The sequence below is a fragment of the Pelodiscus sinensis genome, chromosome 14, assembly GCF_052426305.1.
Source record: "Pelodiscus sinensis isolate ZL-2025 chromosome 14, ASM5242630v1, whole genome shotgun sequence".
NCBI lineage: Eukaryota > Metazoa > Chordata > Testudines > Trionychidae > Pelodiscus > Pelodiscus sinensis.
In genome coordinates, this window is record NC_143065.1 from 21,933,187 (window position 1) to 21,957,650 (window position 24,464).

Sequence of the window (24,464 nt, forward strand, 5' to 3'; positions counted from 1 at the left end):
CTTTAGCACAGGTTTCACTTTGTGTGTCAGAATAACTCAGAAATGGGTTGTCACTGCTACCTCCATTCAGGCCTAGGCAACATGCAGCCCAAAGACAGAAGAACAAATCCTTGAAGCTGGAAATCAAAACATCTCACCTCTTCTCAGCAGAGCTGGTCTTAGGGGCGGGCGAGCCAGGCAGTTGCCCATGGCCACCATTTTCAAGGGGCTGCCAACAAGCCCGACTGAAGGCTGCTCGGGACACGTGGCAATTAAAGGGGCTGCGACCGCATTTCGGCTTTTTTTTTTTTGCTCCATAGATTTTCCCCAGTGGTCTCTTGGGGCTGCCAATTGGTTATGACTGGCCCTGCTTCTCAGAGCTCACAAAGGGCTTATTTACTAATACAGGCAGTCCCCGGGTTATGTACAAGATAGGGACTGTAGGTTTGTTCTTGAGTTGAATTTGTATGTAAGTCGGAACTGGTACATATTGTAGGGGAAACTCTAGCCAAACATTTCTCCAGAGCTCAGTTTTATTCTCCCACACCTCACTTCCCTCAGTCCTTTATTCTCAAGCTGAGGTGTCTGCTGAGAAAAGCCGCTCCACGTCTCCCTGGTCTGCTGGGGGGTAGGGGGTGCTAGCTTCGAGTCTCCCTGGTCTGCTGGGGGGACGCAGCTAGTGCGGGGTTGCCTCACCCCGTTTGTAAGTAGGGATCCGATGTAAGTCGGATCCATATAACCCGGGGACTGCCTGTACACAAAAGTCATGACAACCCTCTCTGGTGAGAGATGATACATGCTGCTTCTCTGTGGATGCACCAAGTGTTTTCACGTGGCATCTTAACATCTTGTTTAAAGCATCAACTCAAAAAGAGTCTATCCATCATCCACACTGGAGTGACGTGATGATTTCACCACCATGGTAACAGACCCAATCTCTCTGGTTTCTTCTGGAGCCACAGGGAGCCTGGGGTGGTCTCTCATGGGGAGAGCCCAAGGCTACCTCTATTTCAGTGATTCTCAACCTTTTTGGCCTGTGGACCACCTGGCTCAATGTAAACCTTTCAATGAACCACCAGCTGCTAATGGAAACTCACTGTTAGTTACATAATTACACCTAAGCCATTTTTCTAGTTCTGCAGCGTGGGAGAGTGGTTTAATTTAAATTGTTAGTTTATCAAACATCATTTTAAATTAAATTAAATTAAATATTAATTTACATCCAACACAAAAGGTTTCAATGTTTTTTTTTATTTATGGCAGGGGTGGGGAACCTTTTTTGGGTCAGGGGCCATTGATCCACAGAAAAATCAGTTGGGCACCACACAAGGGAGATGCAAAAGAACTCCAAAACCCCCAACCCTCACTGAGGTGGCCCCCAACTCAGACTCCTCACTCCTTTGGCCTTCCAGCCCCAAGGGGCAAAGGGAAGGGACAGGGAGGACTGAAGACTGAGGTTCAGGTCTTCCCATAGGTTCCAGATGAGGGATTTTTCCAGATCAGGGGAAGTTATTTCAGGCCCCGTGCTGCCGCCCCCATACTGGGCTTCCTGGGTCCCCTTTGCCTTGAAGCCCAGCTGAGTGGTTTCAGTTCCCTGAGCCCCGTCCCCCAGCCTAGCTGAGTCATGTGCCACTTTTCCACACCCCCTCCCCAGCCCAGCTGAGCCGCCCGCCACTTGTGCACACCCTTCCCAGCCTCCCACTTGCTTTCGCATGTTCCCAACTGGCAATGCCTCCTGATGCTGCTATTGGCTGGATTCCCCAGCAGCAGGGAAAGCCTGGGAAGTGTCCTTGACTCCTATATTCCCCCCAAGCTGGGGGAGGGGGAGGAGAATCAGCTGCACAGCCACTTCTAGCTGCGTTTGGAGCCTGGGGACTTTCTGGGACATTTCAATGTTGTGCGGGGCACCAGGAGAGGACATTAAAAATCGAGACTGTTCTGGGAAATTCGGGATGGATGGTCAGCGTACCTATGAGTAATGCCACAATGCTCTGTGATTCCCACATGTTTTCACCTTGTTTGTTTTATGTAAGTTTATGAAACAAAATCTGCAGGATTCGTTTCCTGTTAAAAGGGTGTCAGGAGGAGGAGGGAGAAAAATTGTTCTCCTTAACCTCTGAGGATAGAACAAGAAGCAATGGGCTTAAACTGCAGCAAGGAAGGTTTAGGTTGAACATTAGGAAAAACTTCCTAACTGTCAGGGTGGTTAAACACTGGAATAAGTTGCCTAGGGAGGTTGTGGAATCTCCATCTCTGGAGATATTTAAGAGCAGGTTAGATAGACATCTGTCAGGGATAGTCTAGATGGTACTGGGTCCTGCCATGAGGGCAGGGGACTGGACTAGATGACTTCTCGAGGTCCCTTCCAGTTCTAGTATTCTATGATTCCTGCTACTTGGAAAGGGACACACACAGCACTGTACATAGAGGTATATAAAATCATGAGTGGTGTGGAGAGGGCCGATAAAAAAAAGTTATTTATTAGTTCCCTAAATAGAAGAACTAGAGGACCCAAATGAAATTAATGGGGAGCAGGTTTAAAACTAATAAAAGAAAGTTCTTCACACAGTGTGTAGTCAACCTATTGAACTCCTTACCTGAGGAGACGGTGAAGGCTAAGACTATAATAGAGTTTAAAGAAAAGCTAGATAATTTTATGGAGGTTAGGTCCATAAAAGTCTATTAGCCAGGGGATAAAATGGTGTCCTTGGCCTCTGTTTGTCAGAGGCTGGAGAGGGATGGCAGGAGACAAATCGCTTGATCATTGTCTTCAGTCCACCCTCTCTGGGGCTCCTGGTGTTGGCCACTGTCTGTAGACAGGATACTGGGCTAGATTGGCCTTTGGTCTGAGCCAGTACGGCCATTCTTATGTTCTTACAATGCCAGTATAATGCCACTGGGTTTCCACAGATCCATGCATATATTAAAAAGATCATCTTCACTACTGCTAAAAAATAATTCTTTCAACACTTCTCTTGATCTCCTTGTGCAAGACTGACATTCAGGGATTTTTGTGGAGTGGGTTCTTATGTGGGGGGAGCAAGGAGTTTATTTCCAGCAAGTTGGTCAGCATAAATTTTGTGATTCAGAGGCAGTCTGGACCGTTTAGTTTTTATATTTTGTATTTGTTCAGTGGAATATTTATATATATTTCCATAAGATTCTGGAGTTTTATGAGAGACGGTTTGTATAATTTTTACTCATAGCCTATATTTGATCCAAGACTACTTCATAGTAATCCTAATGTCACTAACTTTGAGGCTGTGATCCAGACTTGTCCATAATCTCACAATTTATATTTTTATTATTCACCTCATTTTATCAAGATAATCTGTATGCTCTAATTTATAAAAGCAAATTGTAATGGTGTCCTCCCCAGTGTGCAAGATTATTTATTTCATACCTTCTTTGTTTCCTTGCTTGTCGTGTTTCTTTAGCCATTCTATGTTCTTCCTGATGGCTTCCAAATATGCCTCAGCTTTCCCTTGAGGAACAGATGAGACACAAATCAAACACCCTTCATCAATGATTAATACAGCTTGTTTAACAGAGAAAACTTGGCTATAGGGAAGACAGATTAACACTATTATTAGTTTCCATTTAAGGGACTAGCTCTGTCATGTTTATTCAGGCAATATTCCCATGCATGGCTAGCACATCCTGTCTGTAAGAGATTAATTAGTTCTGATAGGAATTTATGGCCATTTCCTCCCTTTGATTTGTGTGTGTAATTCCTATAGATATCAACAGATATTGCCTGCATGGACAGGAGTCATTCTGTGGTGTTTAGATCACAACAGCTGTTAAGCAAAGCTTAAAGTTTGAAGACAATGAGGTATGATTTTAATAAGACTGAAAGCTTTGTGCATCCAGCTCATATAGTAAAAATATCAGAAACCTCGTCTATTGCCTGATGTAACAGTGCACATATAATATTGTGATATTCTGAACGGCATAAGACAAAACCTACCACCTGATATGCAGGCACTGTATTAGCTGAGGAAAGAAAAGCATGAAAACTATATAATCTCTTGTTACAGCCTCTAGATTTTGAATTTTGAAATGGTGTCTATTTTTAGCCCCAAAAGCACACAGATCAAAACAAATCCCTGAAGGGAATGTTACAGAGAATTCTTAACTTGGTTATAGCTTTAGTGATGTAACATGCTCATATGTGTCATAAAAAGACTAGTGAAATTAGCTTGTGGAAGACATCCTGCCTACTGTGCATGTCTGATCCCATCTGTAAGAGGATACAATAGTAAGTATACTGAAACCTTTGCTCTAGGCACGCAGAATCATGGTGGAAGGATGTGAGTCTGTGAAACAGCAAAGCATGTTAAATGAAGAGACAGCGGGCCAAAATTCTGATTTAATTTATACCCGAACAGGCCCAGTGAGTTGAATGTGGTTGTGAAGGTATGAGAACAGAATTTGGTCCAAACTGGATACATGCTGAATAGACATAACCACTAGTTAGGATATCTTTCCTCACATCGTTGAGTCATTCTGCAGTTGTGCGCTCTTTGGACTTCTTACTGCTCCTGGATGTTCAAATAGCCACAGCAACAAAAAGTATTCACTTCGCTCTGTGCTTGGCTACAAGAATGCACCTTATCCTAGTGCTGCCAACTTGTATATAACGACATGTGAACCGTGACCTCTTGGCTTGATTATTGCAACTATTTATATCTAACAGTGAAACCACATGTGCTGAAAAAGCTCCAATAGATATAAAATGCAGCAGCTTGGTAACCAGGTTGCCAGGAACATATTGTCATGGTTCAACACTCTCCGTACTGGCTCCTCAGTGAACACGGAATCCACATCCATGATTCTTCCTTGATATTCAAAGTCCTCCATAAGTCTGGCCTCAGTTACCTAACAAATGACCCGTCTCTGCAACCATGATCTCCCATGACAGCTAGCTGCTACTGGAAAATTAAACCTGTTGACCAACAAGGAGGCTTCTGAGTGTAAGAGACAGACCGTCCATTGGAGATGTAATTAGACTATGGAACTCACCTCAGCAACAGATACAAATAACCATAGAGCTTGCCAGACTAGTAGCCAAAGGCAGAACAAAAAGCATAGCTTTTTCTCAGTAAGTATCACACGCACGTACACACACACACACACGACCTACCCTCTTGCACACACAAACCACCATTTTTCTATTTAAGTACTTGGGATATGCTGTAATACTATGTGATGGGCACTACAGAGGTGCCTTAACGCAAGAAATTTGGCTAAAAATGCATTTGTGCTTTGAATTTTGGGGGCCATTCTGTGTTTGAAATACACACTGGCGAGACACGGTGTCTTTCATGGGTTTGCTGTGTGATATACGCCAGACGAGTAGGGTTTTTTCCATTCACTATGGATTTCTGAGGAAAGAGTAGCTTATGGCCAGGCTGACCTGCCATGGCATGAAACATTAAATGCTGTGTTGAGGCAGCTGGGATCATAAAAGGTATCAATGCTCCATTTCCTCTTTCAGCTGTTAATTTGCTGTCATAACATAAAGTTCTGAACTCAGACTGGAGCAGTCAATATGCTCAGTCCAGAATAGTGAATGAACTGATAATCTTAGGTCACTAAAAAGCCACAGATGCAAAGGAGCAATACCTCACTGCAATAATGTATTCAAATTCATTTGATCTAGTTCCTAATGCAAGCTGTAAATTCCATAATAAAGGATTATGGCCCCAGTTCAGCTAGACACATGGGTCTGTCTATTGAAAATTAGGCGCTTGCTTAAGTACCTTTCTGAAATCAAGGCCTATCTGTAGAGGCTTAGGAACAGTATGAAACAAAATAAAATACATTTAAGGAGACAAAATGAGAAAACAGGATTGTTTGCTAGCGGGATCTCTGAAGTAGGTTCCTATTTTCTAGATATTACACTAACTGCTAGTTGCATGTGCACTGAGTTCACAACAATACTAATGAGCTATCTTCACTCAGCCACTGGGATTGCTAAAGAATCATTTTAAGGGACTATAATATATTCAGAAAATGGTAATGGACCAGTTTAATAAACTGATACTTTTTTTTGCAGATGATGGACTCAATTTTATCCTTACAGATACCAGCAGGCAAGTCTGTATAAAGAAACTGTTGTCAAAACAAATCAAAGACCCAATCTTGTTCTCTCACTGGACTCAACAATAGTACAGGCAGTCCCCGGGTTACGTACAAGATAGGGACTGTAGGTTTGTTCTTAAGTTGAATTTGTATGTAAGTTGGAACTGGTACATATTGTCGGGGAAACTCTAGCCAAACATTTCTCCAGAGCTCAGTTTTATTCTCCCACACCTCACTTCCCTCAGTCCTTTATACTCAAGCTGAGGTGTCTGCTGAGAAAAGCCGCTCCATCTCCCTGGTCTGCTGGGGGGGGGGGGGGGCTCGCTTCGTGTCTCCCTGGTCTGCTGGGGGGAAGCACCTAGTGCGGGGTTGCCTCACAACGTTTGTAAGTAGGGATCCGATGTAAGTCGGATTCATGTAACCCGGGGACTGCCTGTATTCCATTGACTCCACTGTACTCAGCTGCACTATCCATGCTCTCTAAAATATTCATGTTTTAAATAAAAGAATTTGCACTGAGAAACTTCTCAGGGCAGAGACTCTGTCTTCCTCTGCTTTACAGAGCCAATCATGTCTCTTGTTCACTTGAAGTGTATGTGCAGGACTGCTGATGCAGGGAGGGAAGGCAAAGGGAGTAGTTGCACCAGGGCCCAGAAATTTAAAAGGGCCTGGGGTTCAAGGCTGCTGCTGTAGCTGTTACAGTGGCAGTCGCCCAGAGCTCTGGGCCCTTTAAACTGCCAGCAGAACCCTTACAGTGCAGTCTGGGCAGTGCTGAAGGCTGGCTACTCCTAGCCCTGCCCCTTCTGCCCAAGATCCCACTCCTTCAAGGGTCCCAGAGCCCGGCAAAGTCTTTTGCCAGCACTGTGTATGTGTAACTAATTTATGTTACATAGAATTATGCTCTTCCACAAAGAGGCTGCTGATACAGTCACTAGAGTAGTTTAAGGATGCTAATAATCCTCCCAGGCTGTTTACAGGATTGGTAGTAGGGAATACAGACTGCTGAATTTAAGCCAAAGTACTAAATTAGAATTGTCATTTCTCAGTACCAGCTTATGTGAAAGTCCTGAGCAATTCCAAAGAATTCAGAGGGCAAAGAATATATACAAGGAACTTCACAGTGGAGTGGGAAAGCATTGACTCTGCTGCCACTTAAAGAAAAGGGGCTTCACTAGTTGGGCTGAAATTCATGAAGGCTGGCCTCCCGGCAGAGTTGGGTGCATTTGGGAAGAGCAGGTCACATGTGCATGAACTGAACTGTATTCATATTAGCTCTGGCTGAACATTTTCATCAATGGGAAAATGTTTTCTGAGTAATTGAAAATATTTATGAAAAATGTCTGTGGTCAATGGAAAATTTGGATTTGGTCTTCAAAATACCATGCACATGACAGCTCAGCGAGTGAGCGTTGAGACCCAAGAGCTGAATAGTTGGCCTCATGCTTGCATGGAGTGCTAACCAGAGGCCAAATGGGCTTGTCTCATTACAGAATTATTCTATACTGTATCCAGTGTTCCCTCTAAACCCTGCAGCACCACAGCTTCACAGGTGATTAATCAGCCGCGCCCAGTTAGAGTCTCAGGGCTCCATGCATAAAACTGTGCTGCTGAGCAGCTCAGAGGGATCACTGGCTGTATCCATACATTTGTGCCACTTGGCTGTGTATATAACCCACTGCTAGCCTGACCAGAAAAAAAAATCATTCAGTGCACAGGCTAATAGCAAGAGTACCTTTTGGTTCTTCATTGTTTCCTGCTGTATTTTGTTCTTCCACTTTTGTGGAATCCTTCAATGTTTCATATTGCTTTTCCATTTTAGCTGCTTCTTCCTTTGTACTGTCTGCCTCTTCATTGCTCTTATCTAAAGTTGCAATCAGAATATTCCCTTACCATAAATGTTTTGAAATCACATCATTCAGTGCTAAGCATTAGCAAGTTCTTTGGGAAGTTCGAAGACTTTGACTATTGTTTCAGAAAGAAACTCATAGAAGCCTGAAGGTCATCTCCTGCCCTGGTCCCTGAAAATGCTACATTTTCACTTGCAAACACTAGTTCAATTAAGATATAGTAAAATGCATTTCCTAAAGCAGGGATGGGCAACCACAAATAGTGAGTGGGCTGCATGAGTGGCGCTCCTTCATTTCAGTGGGCTGCAGCAGCCCACAGCCTGCTGGGGCTTCACCTGCAGCCTCGCAGACCCTCTCTCCCCTGTGCCTTTTGTGCACTGGGGCACTGGAACCCTGCACTTACCTGCTCATCCCTCTCCTTCCCAGCACTTTCAGAGGAGTAGCAAATCGCATGATTCATGCTTCTTCTCTGCTCCTCCCCCTCACACCCAGAGCTGGAACACTGGGAACAGCTGACTGACAGCCTTCCAGCTCTGAGAGAGAGGGGGAGGATTGGGGATGGAGTGCAAATCAGGCAATTCATGACTCCTCTGAAAGGGGGAAGGCATAGGAAGTGTGGGGCTCCATGCCCCAGTGTGTGAGAAGCATGTGGGGGAAAGAGACAGCCTATGGGCCCGGCCACAGGTGGAGCCCCAGTGGGCTTCATGCAGCCCGTGAGCTGCATGTTGGCCACCACTGCCCTAAGGGCTGGTTTCAAAGCTCATGGAAGATTATGGAAGTTAGATAAGGTCATACAATCCATAGAATGGGGCCTGTCTTTTTCTTCTTCTTTCTTGAGTTTGATTGCCTTGCAGTCAATGCAATATATCAAATCTAAGGCCAGATCCTCCAAAGCATTACACATGGGTTATCCTTGTATATTGGCAAGACTCACTGAAGCAAGGAAAGTCCCAGCTGGAATAAGGATACGTGTGAATAAAGATTTGGAGGTTTGGGCAATTATGTGACAAGTCCTCCCTCCTAGTATAAATGCCATAGCTGAAGTTCTAGGCACATAGACAGCACTTTGCAGGCTCAGATCCTTAAATTACCAGTCTGACATCTAGTGCAAATTAGTTTTATTTATAACTAAATATCTTGAACAACAATCAATAATGTGCTATTAAGCAGTGATTACAAGGAGACAGGAATAGAATAAATACCTGCTAGTAGCTTGTTTCTGGTGCTGGTTAGAGGGCCTTCAAGTTTACTCTTTGTCTGCAGAGCTATCATTGCATCCAAGTTTTCTGGGAAATGAAAAAACCTAATTACTCTCCTACTGAAAATGATAGTGCTCGGATTACCCGCCTGTGCAAGAACATAGTTAAATTGCCCAAAGAAAACAAAAGGATTAAGCAAGGAGTTAATTCTTGTCACTGAAGATATAACATAAAGGCAATTGATTACCAAGAAACAGAATAGCTTTATTGCTACAGAGAACTTTGAATGTTTTTAGCTAAGAAAATATACTATAGCATGATAATATGAGCAGCAAGTAATATCATAATATTAATATGCATAAAAGATAGCAAGAGAATGTAGATCTATTCAGATTATTTAAATCACCCAGACTTCCATTCTGATCAGTGAATAAGCTGGCAAAAAATACAGCTCATATTCTGCCTACCAACTGCTTGTGGTGTAAGGAATGGATGTGTGTAATTACAGAAATTCTCTATATCAAAGCTACAAAAAAGCAGGTTTCTTTTTTTCTGGAAGGAGAATATTCCTCTAAATAGTTTCTCTGGCTATGTCTATACTACAGTGTTATTTCGAAATATCTTATTTTGAAATAACGCGTCTAGATGCAAAATGCATTTTGAAATAGCGTTTTCACACTGATGGGACACTGAATTGAATTCAAGGCCGGCCGGAACTGGTTCTGGCAGGGCATCAGGTCAGGAGTTACCTTGTGTGGCTGCTGCTTGAGGTTATCTGAGACATGTGCTTAAAGGGACCCCTCCCCAGACAGCCGGTTCTAAGGTTTCCCTGCTTGCTTGCCTACCTCGCTGAGGGACAGCAAAGCATTTTTTTCGCTGAGTGCTCTGGTTGTCCTCACTCAGGACACCACAGCACTCTGCAGCATAGAGCCGGAGCTGCCCCTGGGCACTCTGGTGCTTCTCTTGGATGTGTTGCTGTGAGCCTGGCAGCATGTTCTGCAGGCAGTAACAGTCTGCTTGGTGTGCTCTGCTGGGGGCTTGTGCATCATTCCTCCCTCACGTCCTTCCACTTACCCCTCCCAGTCCTCCTTCCTGCTGTACAATAAAAGACACGTGTTCATTACAACAAAGCCTCTTTATTGAACAAAACTGGTGTGTGGGGGGGGGGACCTGAAACTGAGGTGAGACTGGGGAAAGAAGGTGGAAGAGAGGAGGAGTGAGGGTGGGAGAGGGGAGGGGGAAACCTGGGAGGAGGGAGCTGGAAGGGGGAGGCAAGGAGAGGAAGGGAGAGGAGAAGCTCAGGGTTGGGGGGGGTCTCACCAGCCCAAGTGTCTCCCAGCACCACGGGTGCGGGGGCCTCGGCATCCCTGGGAGGGTGGGGAGGGTGGAGAGGAAGAAGCAAGAGGGGGAGAAGGAGTGGGAGGAGGAGCGGTAGCTGGGGAGGCAGCAGGGGTTGGAGCAGCAGGAGGCAGCAAGCTCTGCCCCAGGGTCGATGACCATCTGGGGGGTACGGACCATCATGCCCTCCAGAATGAAGTCCACAGCATCAAAATAGGGGTAGGGGTCTGGGTCTGCCCCTAGTTGGGAGCTGCCTCCTGTGGTCCTGGCACATGCCTGCTGCAGCTCCTTGATTTTCATGCGAACCTGCTCCTGGGCTTACATGTGGCCTTTGGTGGCCAGGCTGGCAGCCATCTGCCTGTAGATGGTTGGGTCCCCCCATTTAGTGTAGAGATTATGTACGTTGGAGGCATTCCCCCAAACCTGAATTAGGTCCCTGATCTCCGCACTGGACCAGGCAGGCTCCAACCTTTTCCAGCCCCTGGCAGGCTCCTGGGAGTTGTCAGACTGGTATGGGGGAGCGGTGGAGGGCTGGTTGGCATTGGCTGCCTGGTTCATGCTCGGGCCACTGGGGCAGGTGCAGCGACTTCTGGCTCTGGGCTGGCAGGCTTGGAGCTGGCACAGGCACTGTGGCCAGAGTCTACCCCTTTAAGGGCTCCGGGGATGGAGAGGGGGAGAGGAGTTTTCTTGGTTGTGCCCAGAATGGCCACCAGGGCACCCTGGGAAGGGCTGGAGGCCCCCTATTTCGAAATAAGCGTCTACATAGTGCTTATTTCGAAATAGCAATTTCAAAATTGATGCTATTCCTTGTGGAATGAGGTTTACCAATTTTGAAATAAGCCCTCCGTTATTTCAATTTAATTTCAAAATAGTGGTTTGGCTGTGTAGACGCTGGTACAGTTATTTCGAAATAATGGCGGTTATTTCAAAATAACTTGGCTGTGTAGACATACCCTCTGACAACTCCTTTTATAGTCCAGTTGGGAAATTAGTCCAGTAAAAAGGTTTTATGTGATATTTAAAGTGGGATAATCTTTTACAAATCTGATTAGATCAAAACAGCATTTTTACAAGTGACACAAGACAAACATTGATTTAAAAACTCAGCAGACTATGGTGAATTTACACAGCCCTAGGGGTATGTCTACACTACAGAGTTAGTTCGAACTAACTTAGTTCGAATTAGTTAATTCGAACTAAGCTAATTCGAACTAACGCGTCTAGAACTAAAAACTAGTTCGAATTAGTGTTTTGCTAATTCGAACTAGCATGTCCACATTAAGTGGACCCTGAACCGGGGTTAAGGATGGCCGGAAGAAGTGCCGGCAGGGCATCAGAGGAGGACTTAGAGCGTGGAGATGCTGTCTCAGGCTAGCCGAGGGCTGCGCTTAAAGGGAACCGACCCCCACCCCGGACAGACAGTTCTCAGGGGTGCCCTGCTTGAAAACCAGTCCTGGCTTGGAGTGCCCGGAGTGCCCACACTGGGCACATCACACCACTCGGCCATCAGCCCGGCTGCACTTGCCGCAGGCTGCCATCTGGGGAGAGGGGGCAATTGGGGGGCTGCAGGAGAGCTTCCACCCCCAGAAGCCCGCAGAGCCAGCCCAGTCCTCCCCATCGGGGGCTCGTACCCCATTCCTCCCTCACCTCCTTCCACTTACCCTTCCCTAGCCCCTTTTCTTGATGTACAAAATAAAGGACAATTGTGGTAAAAAATGGAATCTGTCTTTATTGAACAAAACTGGAGGAGACTGGGAAAAGGAAGTGGGAGAGGGGAAGAGAGAGGCTGGGAGAGGGGAGGGCAACTACAATGATCAGGGGTTGGGAACAGGTCCCATATGAAGAGAGGCTAAAGAGACTGGGACTTCTCAGCTTAGAAAAGAGGAGACGGAGGGGGGACAGGATAGAGGTCTCTAAAAGCAGGAGTTGGGTGGAGAGGGTGCATACAGAAAAGTTCTTCATTAGTTCCCATAAAGAAGGACTAGAGGACACCAAAGGAAAGGAATGGGTAGCAGGCTTCGAACTAGTAACAGAAAGTTGTTCTTCACAAAGCAAAGAGTCAACCTGTGGAACCCCTTGCTGCAGGAGGCTGTGAAGGCTAGAACTAGAACAGAGTTTAAAGGGAAGTGAGATCAAGTCATGGAGGTTGGGTCCATGGAGTGGTATTAGCCAGGGGGTAGGAGTGGTGTCCCTGCCCAAAGTTTGTGGAAGGCTGGAGAGGGATGGCACAAGACAAATGGCTTGGTCACTGTCTTCGGTCCATCCCCTCCAGGGTCCCTAGGGTTGGCCGCTGTCAGCAGACAGGCTACTGGGCTAGATGGACCTTTGGTCTGACCCAGGACGGCCATTGTAAGGTCAGGGCTCAGGGTCGGGGGTCTCAGTGGACCCCCTTGATTTTCATGCACACCTGCTCTTGGGTGGCCAGGCTGGCAGCTCTCCTGCCCAAGCCGGCCACTTTCCTGTGCCTAGTGCGGAGATCGTGGACGAGGTCCACGATGTCCGCACTAGCCCAGGCGGGTGCCCGCCTCTTGCGGTCCCGGGCAAGCTCCCGGGAGCCGCCAGCCTGGTCCTGGGAAGAGGGGGAGGGCTGGGGGGCATCGGGTGGCTGGCTCGAGCCGTGCCAGGTGCAGGGTCTGCTGGCTGGGTGCTGGCAGGCTTGCACCTGGCACGGGCACCGTAGCCAGCCCATGCCCCTTTAAGGGGGCCGGGGCCGGGAGGGGGGCATAGAGTTTCCCTGGTGTTGGCTAGAGTGGCCACCAGGGAAACCTGGGGAGGGCTAGCCTCCCACTAGTTCGAATTAAGGGTCTACACAGCCCTTAATTCAAACTAGCTAGTTCGAACTAGGCTTAATCCTCGTAAAATGAGGTTTACCTAGTTCGAACTAAGCGCTCTGCTAGTTGGAATTAAGTTCGAACTAGCGGAGCGCTAGTGTAGCGCCTAACAAAGTTAGTTCGAACTAACCTCCGTTAGTTCGAACTAACTCTGTAGTGTAGACATACCCTGGGAGACATAGAACAAAGCCTTAAAGATTTTCAAAGCACTGGTAAGCAAACTCTTGTAACATATTAAAGTCAAAGCAGAAATTGGCTCTTAGAAATAAAAATATAAACAATTCATATATGATCCGTTCATATTAGTAAAAGGAACACAAACCTCCTTTAGATGTTATCTTTAATTATACACATGCAAATGATCATGCAATCATTTAAGCTTTCTCTTGTATATTGTGGCATTAGTCTAGGATTGCTTGTTCTTTCAGCAACCTTTTAAAAGTACAGTTGAACATCACTCCACAATTCTAAACCAAAGTAGCTCTGAGAGATTTTTGGGTGCTTTGATTCTGAGTTCCTAACTTTTCCTTTGTAGAAATAAGTGAACTACTCATTATTGGCAGAGTAGATTATTATGGGACTAGTAAAAGCCTTAAATATTTTAAATCATATTTTACTTGTGAGGCAATGAAGAAAACACCCAGAGCTAATCACTTTACCCATCATCTAAGAGCATGCTTTTCCAAAGGTGAGAAGTCTATTGCTGCAGCAGCCTAAAGGTTAGATATTTCAGAAACACACTTTACTTCACAACAGATAACCAAAAGCAATTGTGCCTCACAGCTGGTGAGATTTATTGGAGTCATCCATATTTAATTTACATAACATTTAAATGGCAGTTTGTTGGCTGATTTTGAATATTTGCTGGTACAATATTTTGCATGATTGCAAATTTGTTCATTATACAAAATTAAGTTTCTTTGTTAAAAAACAAACAACTTTTCATTCATTATACATTTCTGTAATTCGAGATTGTGACCTTGCAACATTTGCTCAGCTAATGAAGACTGAATTTGGTAAACTGTTGGATGAGAGATCCACAGAGAAAAAAATAGTGTTGAAGGAAGTCTAATTGATGTTTTAGTAATCACCTGCTCCAAAGCTCATTGAAGTCAATGGGAAGTTTCCTATTGACTTTCATAGTCTTTGGGTTGAGCCCTCAATGTCATTTTTTATTGTGAAGCTGTGCTGTGCCAGTAATCCAGCATGGTTCTGGAGGCTGCTGTGCTGCAGGAGGTAGGAGATCTTTTGGTTGAGATGTAAAATTGCTTGTGTTCATTAAAGAGCCACAACAGTTTTCATAAGAGCTGTTAACCCTGGAATTCTGGACTAATTTAAACCATGTAAATACATTTATTCTAAATTCCCTTGCAGTTTCAATGAAATAAATTATTCTCATTCATATTCGGTCTTGTGCTGTTGAGAAGTACTGCCACTTCTTTTAAGCCCTAATCATAGTGCAATAGAAAGAATGAGTGTAATACAAAAATGATAGCCAACAAAGTTAGATAAGTCATTATAAATACATAAAGAAACCAGTTACTTTAGAAAGAGACTGTGGCCTGGTTCACACTACCATTGAAGGTTGGCTTAGGGTACACGATTCCAGCTATGTAAAAAATGTAGCTGGAGTCAATGTACCTTAGCTAAACTTCAGTGCCATCCTCATAGTGGGCACGTCTAGACTGTGGGTTTTTTTTTTAAAGGAGATATGCAAATGTGATACTAATTTGCATATCTTCTTCCGATCACTTTTTTGAAAGCAGGTTTCTTGAAAATGAAAGTAGTCTAGATGTTTTGGTTTTTTTTAAACCAAAAAAGTGTAAAAAAATTTTTTTAAAGGAAAAGTGTTTTTTTTTCTTTCAAAAAAGGTTTTTTTTTATGAAAAAACCACATCCAGACTACTTTAAGTTTTGAAAAAACCCACTTTAGAAAAAGCAGTCAGAAGAAGATATGCAAATTAGTGCTGAATTTGCATATCATTTTTTGAGGAGTAACGTTAGTTCGAACCCAGAGGTTTGATTCGAACTAACGCGTCCCGGAGCGCACTTCCTGGTTCCAATCTGCTGGTGAGTGGAATAGCGCACGAGCAAGATTATGCTAGTGAAGTGCGGGATATTTAAATCCCCGCTTCATTAGCAATTTTGGTCGTCTACATTTGCATCCCTAGTTCGAACTAGGGAGCAAGTGTAGACATACCCATTGGGATTTGAGCACAACAGTTTGCATTTTTTTGTTGCATATACTATGAGTTAGCTGGTGAGAAAGTAGAATGAACCAAAGTAGAATGTGTGCCTACGTGTAGCAGGAGCAGGAAGAAGGATATTAGGCAGTGAACAAAGGCTCCATTTAAGGTTGCAGTGAGACATTAACAGGTGATTGGTGAGACTTAATAAGGAAATGGGGTATGTGACTAGCCCCAGGTAATCTTGTTAATTTCACTCTCTTTGATTTGCACACTTTTTAACTGTATAAATGAGATAGCTTGGGCATTGCTAGAGAGACTCATTCTCCTGTCTGTATTGGCGAAGCGCTTTGCTAATAAACAGAGTAGTCAGCTAAACTGTGAGTCCAGAGTCTAACTTGCACAGTGTCAAAGTCCATTAATGGGGAATACAATGATATGTTTTCACACACAACAGTGAGGATTACCACTGATAGGTCAGGTATTTATTAAACACGATTCGTTGCCTCTTTTTCCCCCAAAAATTAATCCTCCCCAACAGTTTGCATTTTTTTGAAGCACGTGTGTTTCCACCAGATGTGGATGGACCACAGTTGAATAATGTGTCCTTTGAGTTAAGTTAAAGGTGTGAGTCATCTTTAGAATTGACATGTAGCTAAGCAACTAAATGCCCTATTTGGTGGTCTAACAAGATCTGATGACTTTTCTAGTCTGGTTACCCTAGCAACCTATTTGTTACAGAGTAAGAACTCAGAAAGGTGTTGACCTTTCATCAGCCTGGCCAACCATGCTAATCAACAGAACAAAACAAGAATTAAAGAGCTAATGGATGTGACCTAAGTTAGTAAAACAACCGTCCCAAATGCAATAGGCATTCAGAATGTTTACCTAACATGAACGCATTGGTGTCTAATGGTTACATACAGAAATGAACCATCAAGAAGATCTGATTTCTATTCCCAGATTTTCCACTAGCTTGCTCTTTCATCTTGATTGAGTCACTGGAGATGTTTTCCAAAGTGGTTTTGCAATTTGAGACATCAAGAGCAAAATTTGCAGCGGTTCGTAGTACGTGCATATCCCTTTGACTTCAGCTAAAAATGTGAGAACTCAGCTCTTCTGGAAATCAGGTCCAAAGTTTCTCTAACTGGGCACCCAAAAAACGAAGGCACTTAAAAACAGAGGCCCGTTTAAAAATGTTTAGCCTTCCACTCTCTCTGCTTCACTTTTCCATTTGTAAAATGAGAGTAATATTAATCTGTTCTCACAACCCTCTTTGAAATTGTTGGGTAAGAGTCAATTATTGTTGTGAGAACTAATTATTATTAGTTGAGTGACTAAGGACTTGTTAGTGGTCAGTGAGTAATCTGCCCATGCTAATGTCTAACTGAATGAATAATGAAATCCAAAGGTGATACTTCTCTTCCTGTGTACAGATCTTTTCATGATGATTTCTGGGGTTTGTAACATTTCCTGGAAACAGGGGTGGCCCGTCCATATAGGTGAACTAGGCAGTCGCCTAAGGCGTCAAGTTAAATGGGGAGCCAAATGGTGGCGCAATATCATTGAGGGGTTTGGAGGTGGGGGCGCCGATTGCATGGTTCACCTAGGGCACCAGTTGCTGGCATCTAGTCTAGGGCCGCCCCTGCCTGGAAAGAGCTAATTTCTTTGCATGATCAACCTGTGTCTAAGAGGCATTTTCACATTCAAACCTTGTTCACTTGTCAACTTAATTTGAAAACTGACCGATGACAAAAATTTATGACATGAAACAACACTTCTTCAAAAAGACCTGTTCTTGTATGTTCTTCCCATACCACATAGAAATGCTCGTGTTTTTTTTTAAAGAGAGCGTGATGACTATAGTGCCCGATATCAGTCAACCACAGGTAAAGAAATCAGTTTTACATACCATCGCAAGCTTCAGCCTAACAGTTTGTGCAGAAAGTTGCTGTATGTTGATGCATACTTCAGTCTCCGAAAAAAGCACAGCTCTCCCAGGGTCTCTTGCTTCCTGCAGTGGGTGATCCCAGAGATCTTTCAAGCTCTCTCCATCCCTCCCAAAACTGAAAGTCTACTCAGTATTGGTTGATGTATTGACTTGTGTATATATATGATTTACTGCTCCCTTCTGCATGGAATGTCAGACCTGCTCAATAATTTGAGCCAAATCCTGCTCTCTGTTACGCTGAGGTAAACACAACTCTGCTGACTTCAGTGGCTTTTCACTAATGAAACTGAATGCAGAGTTTTACCATTCATCAGCTTCACTTATGTCTCGCCTCATCAAAAAGGGAATATATCAGGGGAACCACGAATTGTGAGTGGGCCACGTGAGTGGCCCTCCTTTACCTCCGTGAACCACAGCAGCCCACAGGGGGAACACCATGAATCAGATCTGGGAGGGAGATGGAGGTGCAGGGACAGAGTCTGAACCAGGTGATTTGTGGCTCCTCTGAAAGTGCTGGGAGGGAGGGGGAGGCATAGGCAGTGCAGGGCCCCGGTGCGTGGATGAGGGATGCAGCCAAGGGGTCTCGACTGCAGGTGGAGCCCCAGGGGGCCACGTGCAGGCCACAGGTTTCCCACCACTGGGTTATATGAACTACTAGTAACTAGAGATGGGCCTCCAGCACTGAACTAGAGGTAGGTTACTGTCATGATGCAGAAGCAGCACTAGCTTTGCTGATGGATGATTCACTCTTGCCCACAGACAGGAGAAAGATGTGCACAGTGAGACATTCCCAGATCTGTCTGTAGCATTTGTTATCACAGATCATGGCCTGCCACTCTTCTTCCTCAAAGGGAAGAGATGCAGTGGCCCACATCCTTCCTGTAGGCAGGCTACTGCAGCAGAGAGCTGTGATATGGAACTGCCCCTTTACCTCCAGAGAATTCACTTGTGGAGTGTCAAAACTCACTTCCATCCGGGTTAACACCCACACCGAGTTAACACGCGCATCATCATTTCAAATGGCAGTAACATTCAGACAAGTCTCAGCTCTACATTTTCCTTACTTCTGTCACAAGAAGCACCATTCCCAACTATCCCATTGAACAGCCATCACCTGCACTGTCCCAGATGTAAGTAAGATGACTGAAGCTGAACCCGGACAAGAGAGAGGTGGCAGCGAGAAGAGAGAAACACTTTAAACATCAAGCTATTATTGTCACATCATTTCTTACCAAGGGAGTCTGCCTCCATGTCATCAGCTCAGACCACAGCTGTTAGGCCCTTCTAAGACACTGTTGCTATGCTGTTTGCTTGTTCCCCAGGACCATGGAAAGGGTACGTAAGTAGAGGGATTTGACTGGAGAGCTGAGACTCCATCATCTGAAGAGTGCTACAGCCACTTGAGTGACCAGATCTGGAGTTAGTGTATAACCATCAACACCCCAAGGGGCACCAGTAAAGGACTGCAACCCTAACAGTCTGCCACTGGCTCGCAGGCTGAGGCCTGTACTCTTGCACGAAGCTCCAGCTGTGCTGTTCTATGACTTTGGCTACATCTAGACTGCAAGCCTCTTTTGAAAGAGGCTTTTTTGAAAGATACTTTTGAAGGAGCCTCTTTTGAAAAAAAGCATCTGGACGACAGCCAGTACTTTTGAAAAAGCAAGCCGCTTTTTCGAAAGAGAGCACCAGGCAGTCTGGATGCTCTCTTTCGAAAAAACACAGTTTGCATTATATAGCACCTTTTTTTGAAAGAGCACTTTTGAAAAAAGGCATTATTCCTTGTAAAACGAGGTTTTCCGTGGTTGAAAAAACTGCCGTGTTCTTTCAATTTACTTTCGAAAGAACGCAGCAGCAGTCTCGATGCTGGGGAAGTTTTTTCAAAAAAAGGCCACTTTAAAAAAAAATACTGTAGTCTAGACACACCTTTTGTGACCTCCAGGCCATGCATAGGCATAAACATCTGCAGAACTGACCCCAGCTACCTAAGGGAATGCCACTCTTTCCATGAGGATAGCTTCCTATGACAGCTACATTCTGCCAGGCACATGGAACTGTCACCTTCAAGAGGAGGGGTGGGAGAGCAGGAGGCAGGGCTTCCTAAACAAAATTTATGGCACTATATAATGTATGTACACCAGGTGGCCAGCAAAATCCCCCCCGGAGAGAGGGGTGTGGCTCCTCCTTACTGCTGATCATCAGAATATAAGGACCACTGGAAATTCAAGCAGAATAAATGATTTAAGCCTTGTGAATGTGTCATGGATGTTTCTGCTACTCTTCCCAACACTCTCATCAACAGGATAGTTTTACAAATGAATGTGTAATGTCTGCTTTAGAATCTGCATGAGCAGTGTCACAGTGTTTGCACCCTCACCACTCAAGACAGTGTCATGTCTTGTCACAGACCCTGGGGTGGGGGCATCATGGGATGAATCAGTCAGGAGGGGCAAGCTGATCTGAAAGGAGACAGCTGCAGCCTCACTGCTCTCTTTGTAACCAGGATATCATAATGAAGAGGGTTTTTATAAGTGTCAGGATTTCCTTATTTGTTCCTGTTTAATCCCCTTCCACAGAGACTGTGCATCAGACTAACCCTCTCATGCAGCTCAAGATAGCTAGATGCCGCTCCCTCCAGAGCAGTGGTTCTCGACCTGTTTACCATATGGAAGTCTCTATGGGTATGGCTAGACTGCAGGGTTTTTTTTTCTTTTGCAGAAGAGCAAACACGCTCTTGGGAAGCCCCTGTATTCCTCGTTCTATGAGGAAGAAGGGGACTTTCGAAAGAGGGGTTTTTCTGACATTTGGTCCAGTTTAGATGGGCCAAAAGTCGGAAAAGCTTCTTCTGACAAAAGAACTGGAAAAAGGTACTCAAAATGTCGAGCGCATTTTGCGTACCTTTTTCCGACAAAAACTTGTAGTCTAGCCATACCCCCATTGCGGTGTGGGTCACATCCACACAATATTTATTATGTGACTGGGATGGCCCTGATGATGTCACATGTCTTGTAGTTGTATGCTGATTGGTCTGCAAGTGGCTGGCAGGCTGCAGCTTGAGAGGATTTCAGCAACATCACTCTGGGGTTAGCCAGATGGGAAATCTCTCCAGAGCCATGGGATTCAATTCCTCCTCCGATCTAAGGCCTGGTCTACACTAGACCAGACAGGCCAGCTGAAGTATGGCCTGCAACTCCAGATATGTAAAATTTGTAGCTGGAGTCAGCATACCTTCTTAAACCAAGGTTGGTGCCATCCCCGCAGCAGGAGGATGACAGGAGCAAACACTCCCATCAGCTTCCCTGACTCCTCACAACTGCGAGGAGGACTGATGCCGGTTGGAGCTACCCTCAGCAGTCGATTTATGGGTCTTAACTAGACCCACTAAATCAAATGCTAGAAGAGCGATCTCCAGCACAGTGAGTGAAGTGCCCTAGTCCCCTCCCTGAGCTGCTCATGCTACTCATCAAGTGCTTTAAATAACATTCTGACAAGATGAATTGTGCAAAGGGCACTGAACTGGGACACAGGTCATGTAAACACAGCTGGAGCTCAAAGGAAGGAATTTAATTTGGGAAATTCAGACATATGGCGCCTTCCCCCTCAGCTCAACATCCTAGTCTTAATCCCATATTTATGGGTTTAGTTCTCTGCTGTGCCTATAGAAACACAGTGACTCCAGAAGGCAGTTCTTATGCCGAGCTGTTAAATAACAGCAAATGGGTAGAAAAATGCTCCAGGATGAAAGCAGCTGGCTTTCAGGAATCAGAAAAACTAAATTAATGTGTCAACAGAGCAGCTATAGGTCTGGCACTTATCGCAGCAGATCCACGGGGAAGTGGGAGGAAGTCAGCAAAGGGAAATGCAAGAACAGCCATGACATTTGCAAGAAGAATGCTAACTTTAAATACAGGGAGGAAATGCAGTATCCTCCTTTTAGTTTAAAGGGCATTACACGGAAAGCCAAGGAGGGGTGAGAGATTCAATGAGAGGGACTAGTAATGCTGAAACAACTGACATCTCTGTACAGTCAGTCAGCTGAGGAGGCCTAGCCCCTATGGATACGCTGCGATCTCACATGTGACCTCTTTCTTTGGCCCAGATGCCCACATCGATGCACTACAATATGGGCAAGCCCCTGTGGCATCTCAGTGCCAGGTCCTAGGCTGGCAGTCACATGCTTTTCATGCTGGGACTGTCAAAGGCTGGCTCTGGAGTCATATCCACCACTCTCCCGAGACTGAAGAACTCCCACTTGAAGTCTCTGGAGCTCGGGGAGGAGGGCGGGAGAAGTGTAGCTTCAGGTCATTACTGGCATTTTTGTTTAGGGACAACTCATACAAGTGCTACAGTGTCTCTGGGAAAGCAGGGAGATCTTTTGACCTGTTTCACTGTTGAACTCAATGACATCCCCTAGATTGGCTAAGGAAAGCTACCCCCCAGCCTCCTACTACACAGGAGTGTATCATAGGTGGCAAGTTCTATGGCCCATGGTCACCAGAAATATTCTTGGCGAGGGCTCAGCTCCACCAAAGTTTGGGGTCTGGTCTCTCTCCCAGCCCTGCCTGCTACTCCCAGGAGATTTAAAATGGCCCAGGGCCCACCACCGGCAGCGCAGCAGGGCTAGAGCACCCCCAGCCTAGAGCCTGCACCCAGCACCTTCATCCCCGAACCTGCACCCCAGACTGCCTTTTCCACCCACACTCCCTCCCAGAGCCTTAAGCAGGTGGGATTGAGGGAGTGTGAGTGGGGGACGAGTGCAGGCTCTGGGCCTTCTGGGAACCATCACAATTTCTGCAAACCTGCTGCCCCTGGACTGGATCCAGACCATTTCTTTTGTGCCTTGGTATGGTGCAAAGGAATGGAGTTGGCCCTCAGGACTCAGCAGAGCTGGCTGGGCAACACGTCCCTTTTTTGAGATGGAAGGCACAGGGGAAAACTGAGAAGTGACCTACATTGTGGTGAAAGTTAAACATTAGTGCATGTGTCTAAATAGGTGCATGTAATCTATTTGTTGATGCGGGGGAAAAGGTTTTACTGGAAGAGCAACTGGCACTGTGTAATGAGGGGTAAGATAAGGCCTGATTATTTTCACAGGGTACCCTCCTTATATCACTCCTCCTTATATACTTCTGCCACAGCGCTCATCCTTCTTCCTTCCCCTCATCATGTAAATTACACTTATGCTCACCCACCTATATGTATCCTACCTACATCATCAGGGAGGCTTTCCCTGGCAATACAGCTGCAGTAATAGAGAAAGAGGAACATGCTGCAGGACACTTTTCTACTCTCTGCGTTATGCTGTTGGCCCAGTCCTGCTTCAATATAAGTAACTGGAAATGTTGCCTTTAGTTTCAATGGGAACGGGTTTAAGCTGAGTGTCTGCAGTGACTGTATTGATGAGCACTGCACAAACTTGGCAGTGTACTCAGCTGTGTCCCTGTGTCTCCCAAGAAAAGGCCAGGTTATATCTGCTGGGCACTGGCCTGTGTGGAGTTCTGAGGGGCACCATTCGGGACAGCCAAGAACAGAATACCCACTTTAACAGCCCAAACAGTAGCACAGAATACACAAGAGCAGCAGAGCAAGTTAGTGCCCCATGGGATCCAGGGTGTATTTCTCTGGGATCTGCAGGGTGTCCTCAAACCTTTTTACCAGGAAAAATCTTTGCAGCTGAACCACATGGAGAGTTGTGGGTCTTCATTCCCCTCCCGGTGGGATTTCCTTCAGAAAGGCTCAATTTGGCTCCAATATAGCGTTACAGAAAAATTGTACTATGAGTAATATCTTTACAGAAGGGCCAAAGTAGCTTTAAACACACTGGGTACGTCCACGCAGGTGATTGCTCATAAGGAGGCTGTGTGCCTACCTCTGAACCCTCTACCCACTACAGGTATGTCATGTTGTTTGGAATCCTTCTCTAGATTCCCTCTGAGAAACAAATGACAAGATGAAGGAGAGATGCAGGGAGACATCTGTTCATGTCCAGTTCCAACCAAAATAATCTCCTACTCAGTTGTGGAAGGGGATAGAGAATCCAACAGTGATTCAGAGCTGAAGGAAGGAGGTGTGAGAGAGGTGGCTCTGGCTCCGAGTTGAAGTAAGGAGGTGGTTCTGACTCAAACACTATAAATATTGAAGAGATGGAGCCATATTTTCATTCTTCCCCTTAGCCCCCAAACTAGTTTGCTTTTGGTTCTGTGCTGGGCATGTAATTGCTCTATATATGCCCCTGCTGCATCACCTTTAACCACAACATGCTAACTAAGCAGGTTAAGAGGGAAATCCATCAGAGAGCAAATCCACAGAACGCTTACATGTTTTCCTTCTCACTGCCCTGTTTCCGTCTCTCCTCCTTCATGCTCCCCTTCACACTTTAGTAGCTACTCAAGACACTGATGACAGATCATATGCTCACAACCCAACCAGTCATTCTGGGTCATAATGGCCAAATCCTCCCATTTATTATGGAAGCGGCAATATGCCTACCTGAGTCCTCGTTTCCTCCTTTTCTCCCCTTTAGCCCCATACTCTGCCCACTCCCTGATTCTGCTGTTGTAGTCTTACTCTCCTTTATCTCCAAGCTTTTATCCATTCTCATTCTCTGGGGACAGCTTGGCATTTCCCATCCACCAAGGCCATGTCTAGATTAGGAACAGGTAACATGAGTTACTTCTGCCTAGGATACTATTGCATAGAGCAACAAGTTCCCTAACTGCCCTCTCTGCATGGTCATGCTCCTTTTTCATGGGCAACCTATATTGAAGGAACCAGAAGTGATTGTGTAGTGGGAGGAAAGATACTATGTAGATGTGTTTTCTTATCATGCAGACTATGCCTCCCAAATTCCACTTTATGTGGACTCTCTATGAGTTTGCTCCCTTCTATGCTGTACAAAAGCATGGAATGTAGACCCTTAATTTGGATATTGAAGATAAAATGACCCATCCAGATCATTACTGGAGATAAAATACAAAATGTCTAGCACCAAACCATAAGTCTCTTTCACTGGAGCTAAAGGAATAACTCCATTAGCTGGTTGCAGTAGTA

At 45.2% G+C, this 24,464-nt stretch overlaps 1 protein-coding gene across 2 annotated transcripts in view; it reads right to left on the bottom strand.

The window, feature by feature from the left end:
• The window catches only part of SCG3 (secretogranin III), a 50,974-nt gene that overhangs the window by 5,958 nt on the left and 20,552 nt on the right, over positions 1-24,464 (bottom strand). Inside the window, exons 9-11 of one of the 2 annotated variants that reach the window (XM_075897243.2) lie at positions 9,116-9,199; positions 7,799-7,927; positions 3,383-3,463 (exon numbers count right to left, since the gene is read on the bottom strand). In XM_075897243.2, the coding sequence (XP_075753358.2) occupies positions 3,383-3,463; positions 7,799-7,927; positions 9,116-9,199 (294 nt within the window). The remainder of the gene's footprint in view (positions 1-3,382; positions 3,464-7,798; positions 7,928-9,115; positions 9,200-24,464) is intronic. The other variant, XM_075897244.2, reaches the window with a different exon arrangement.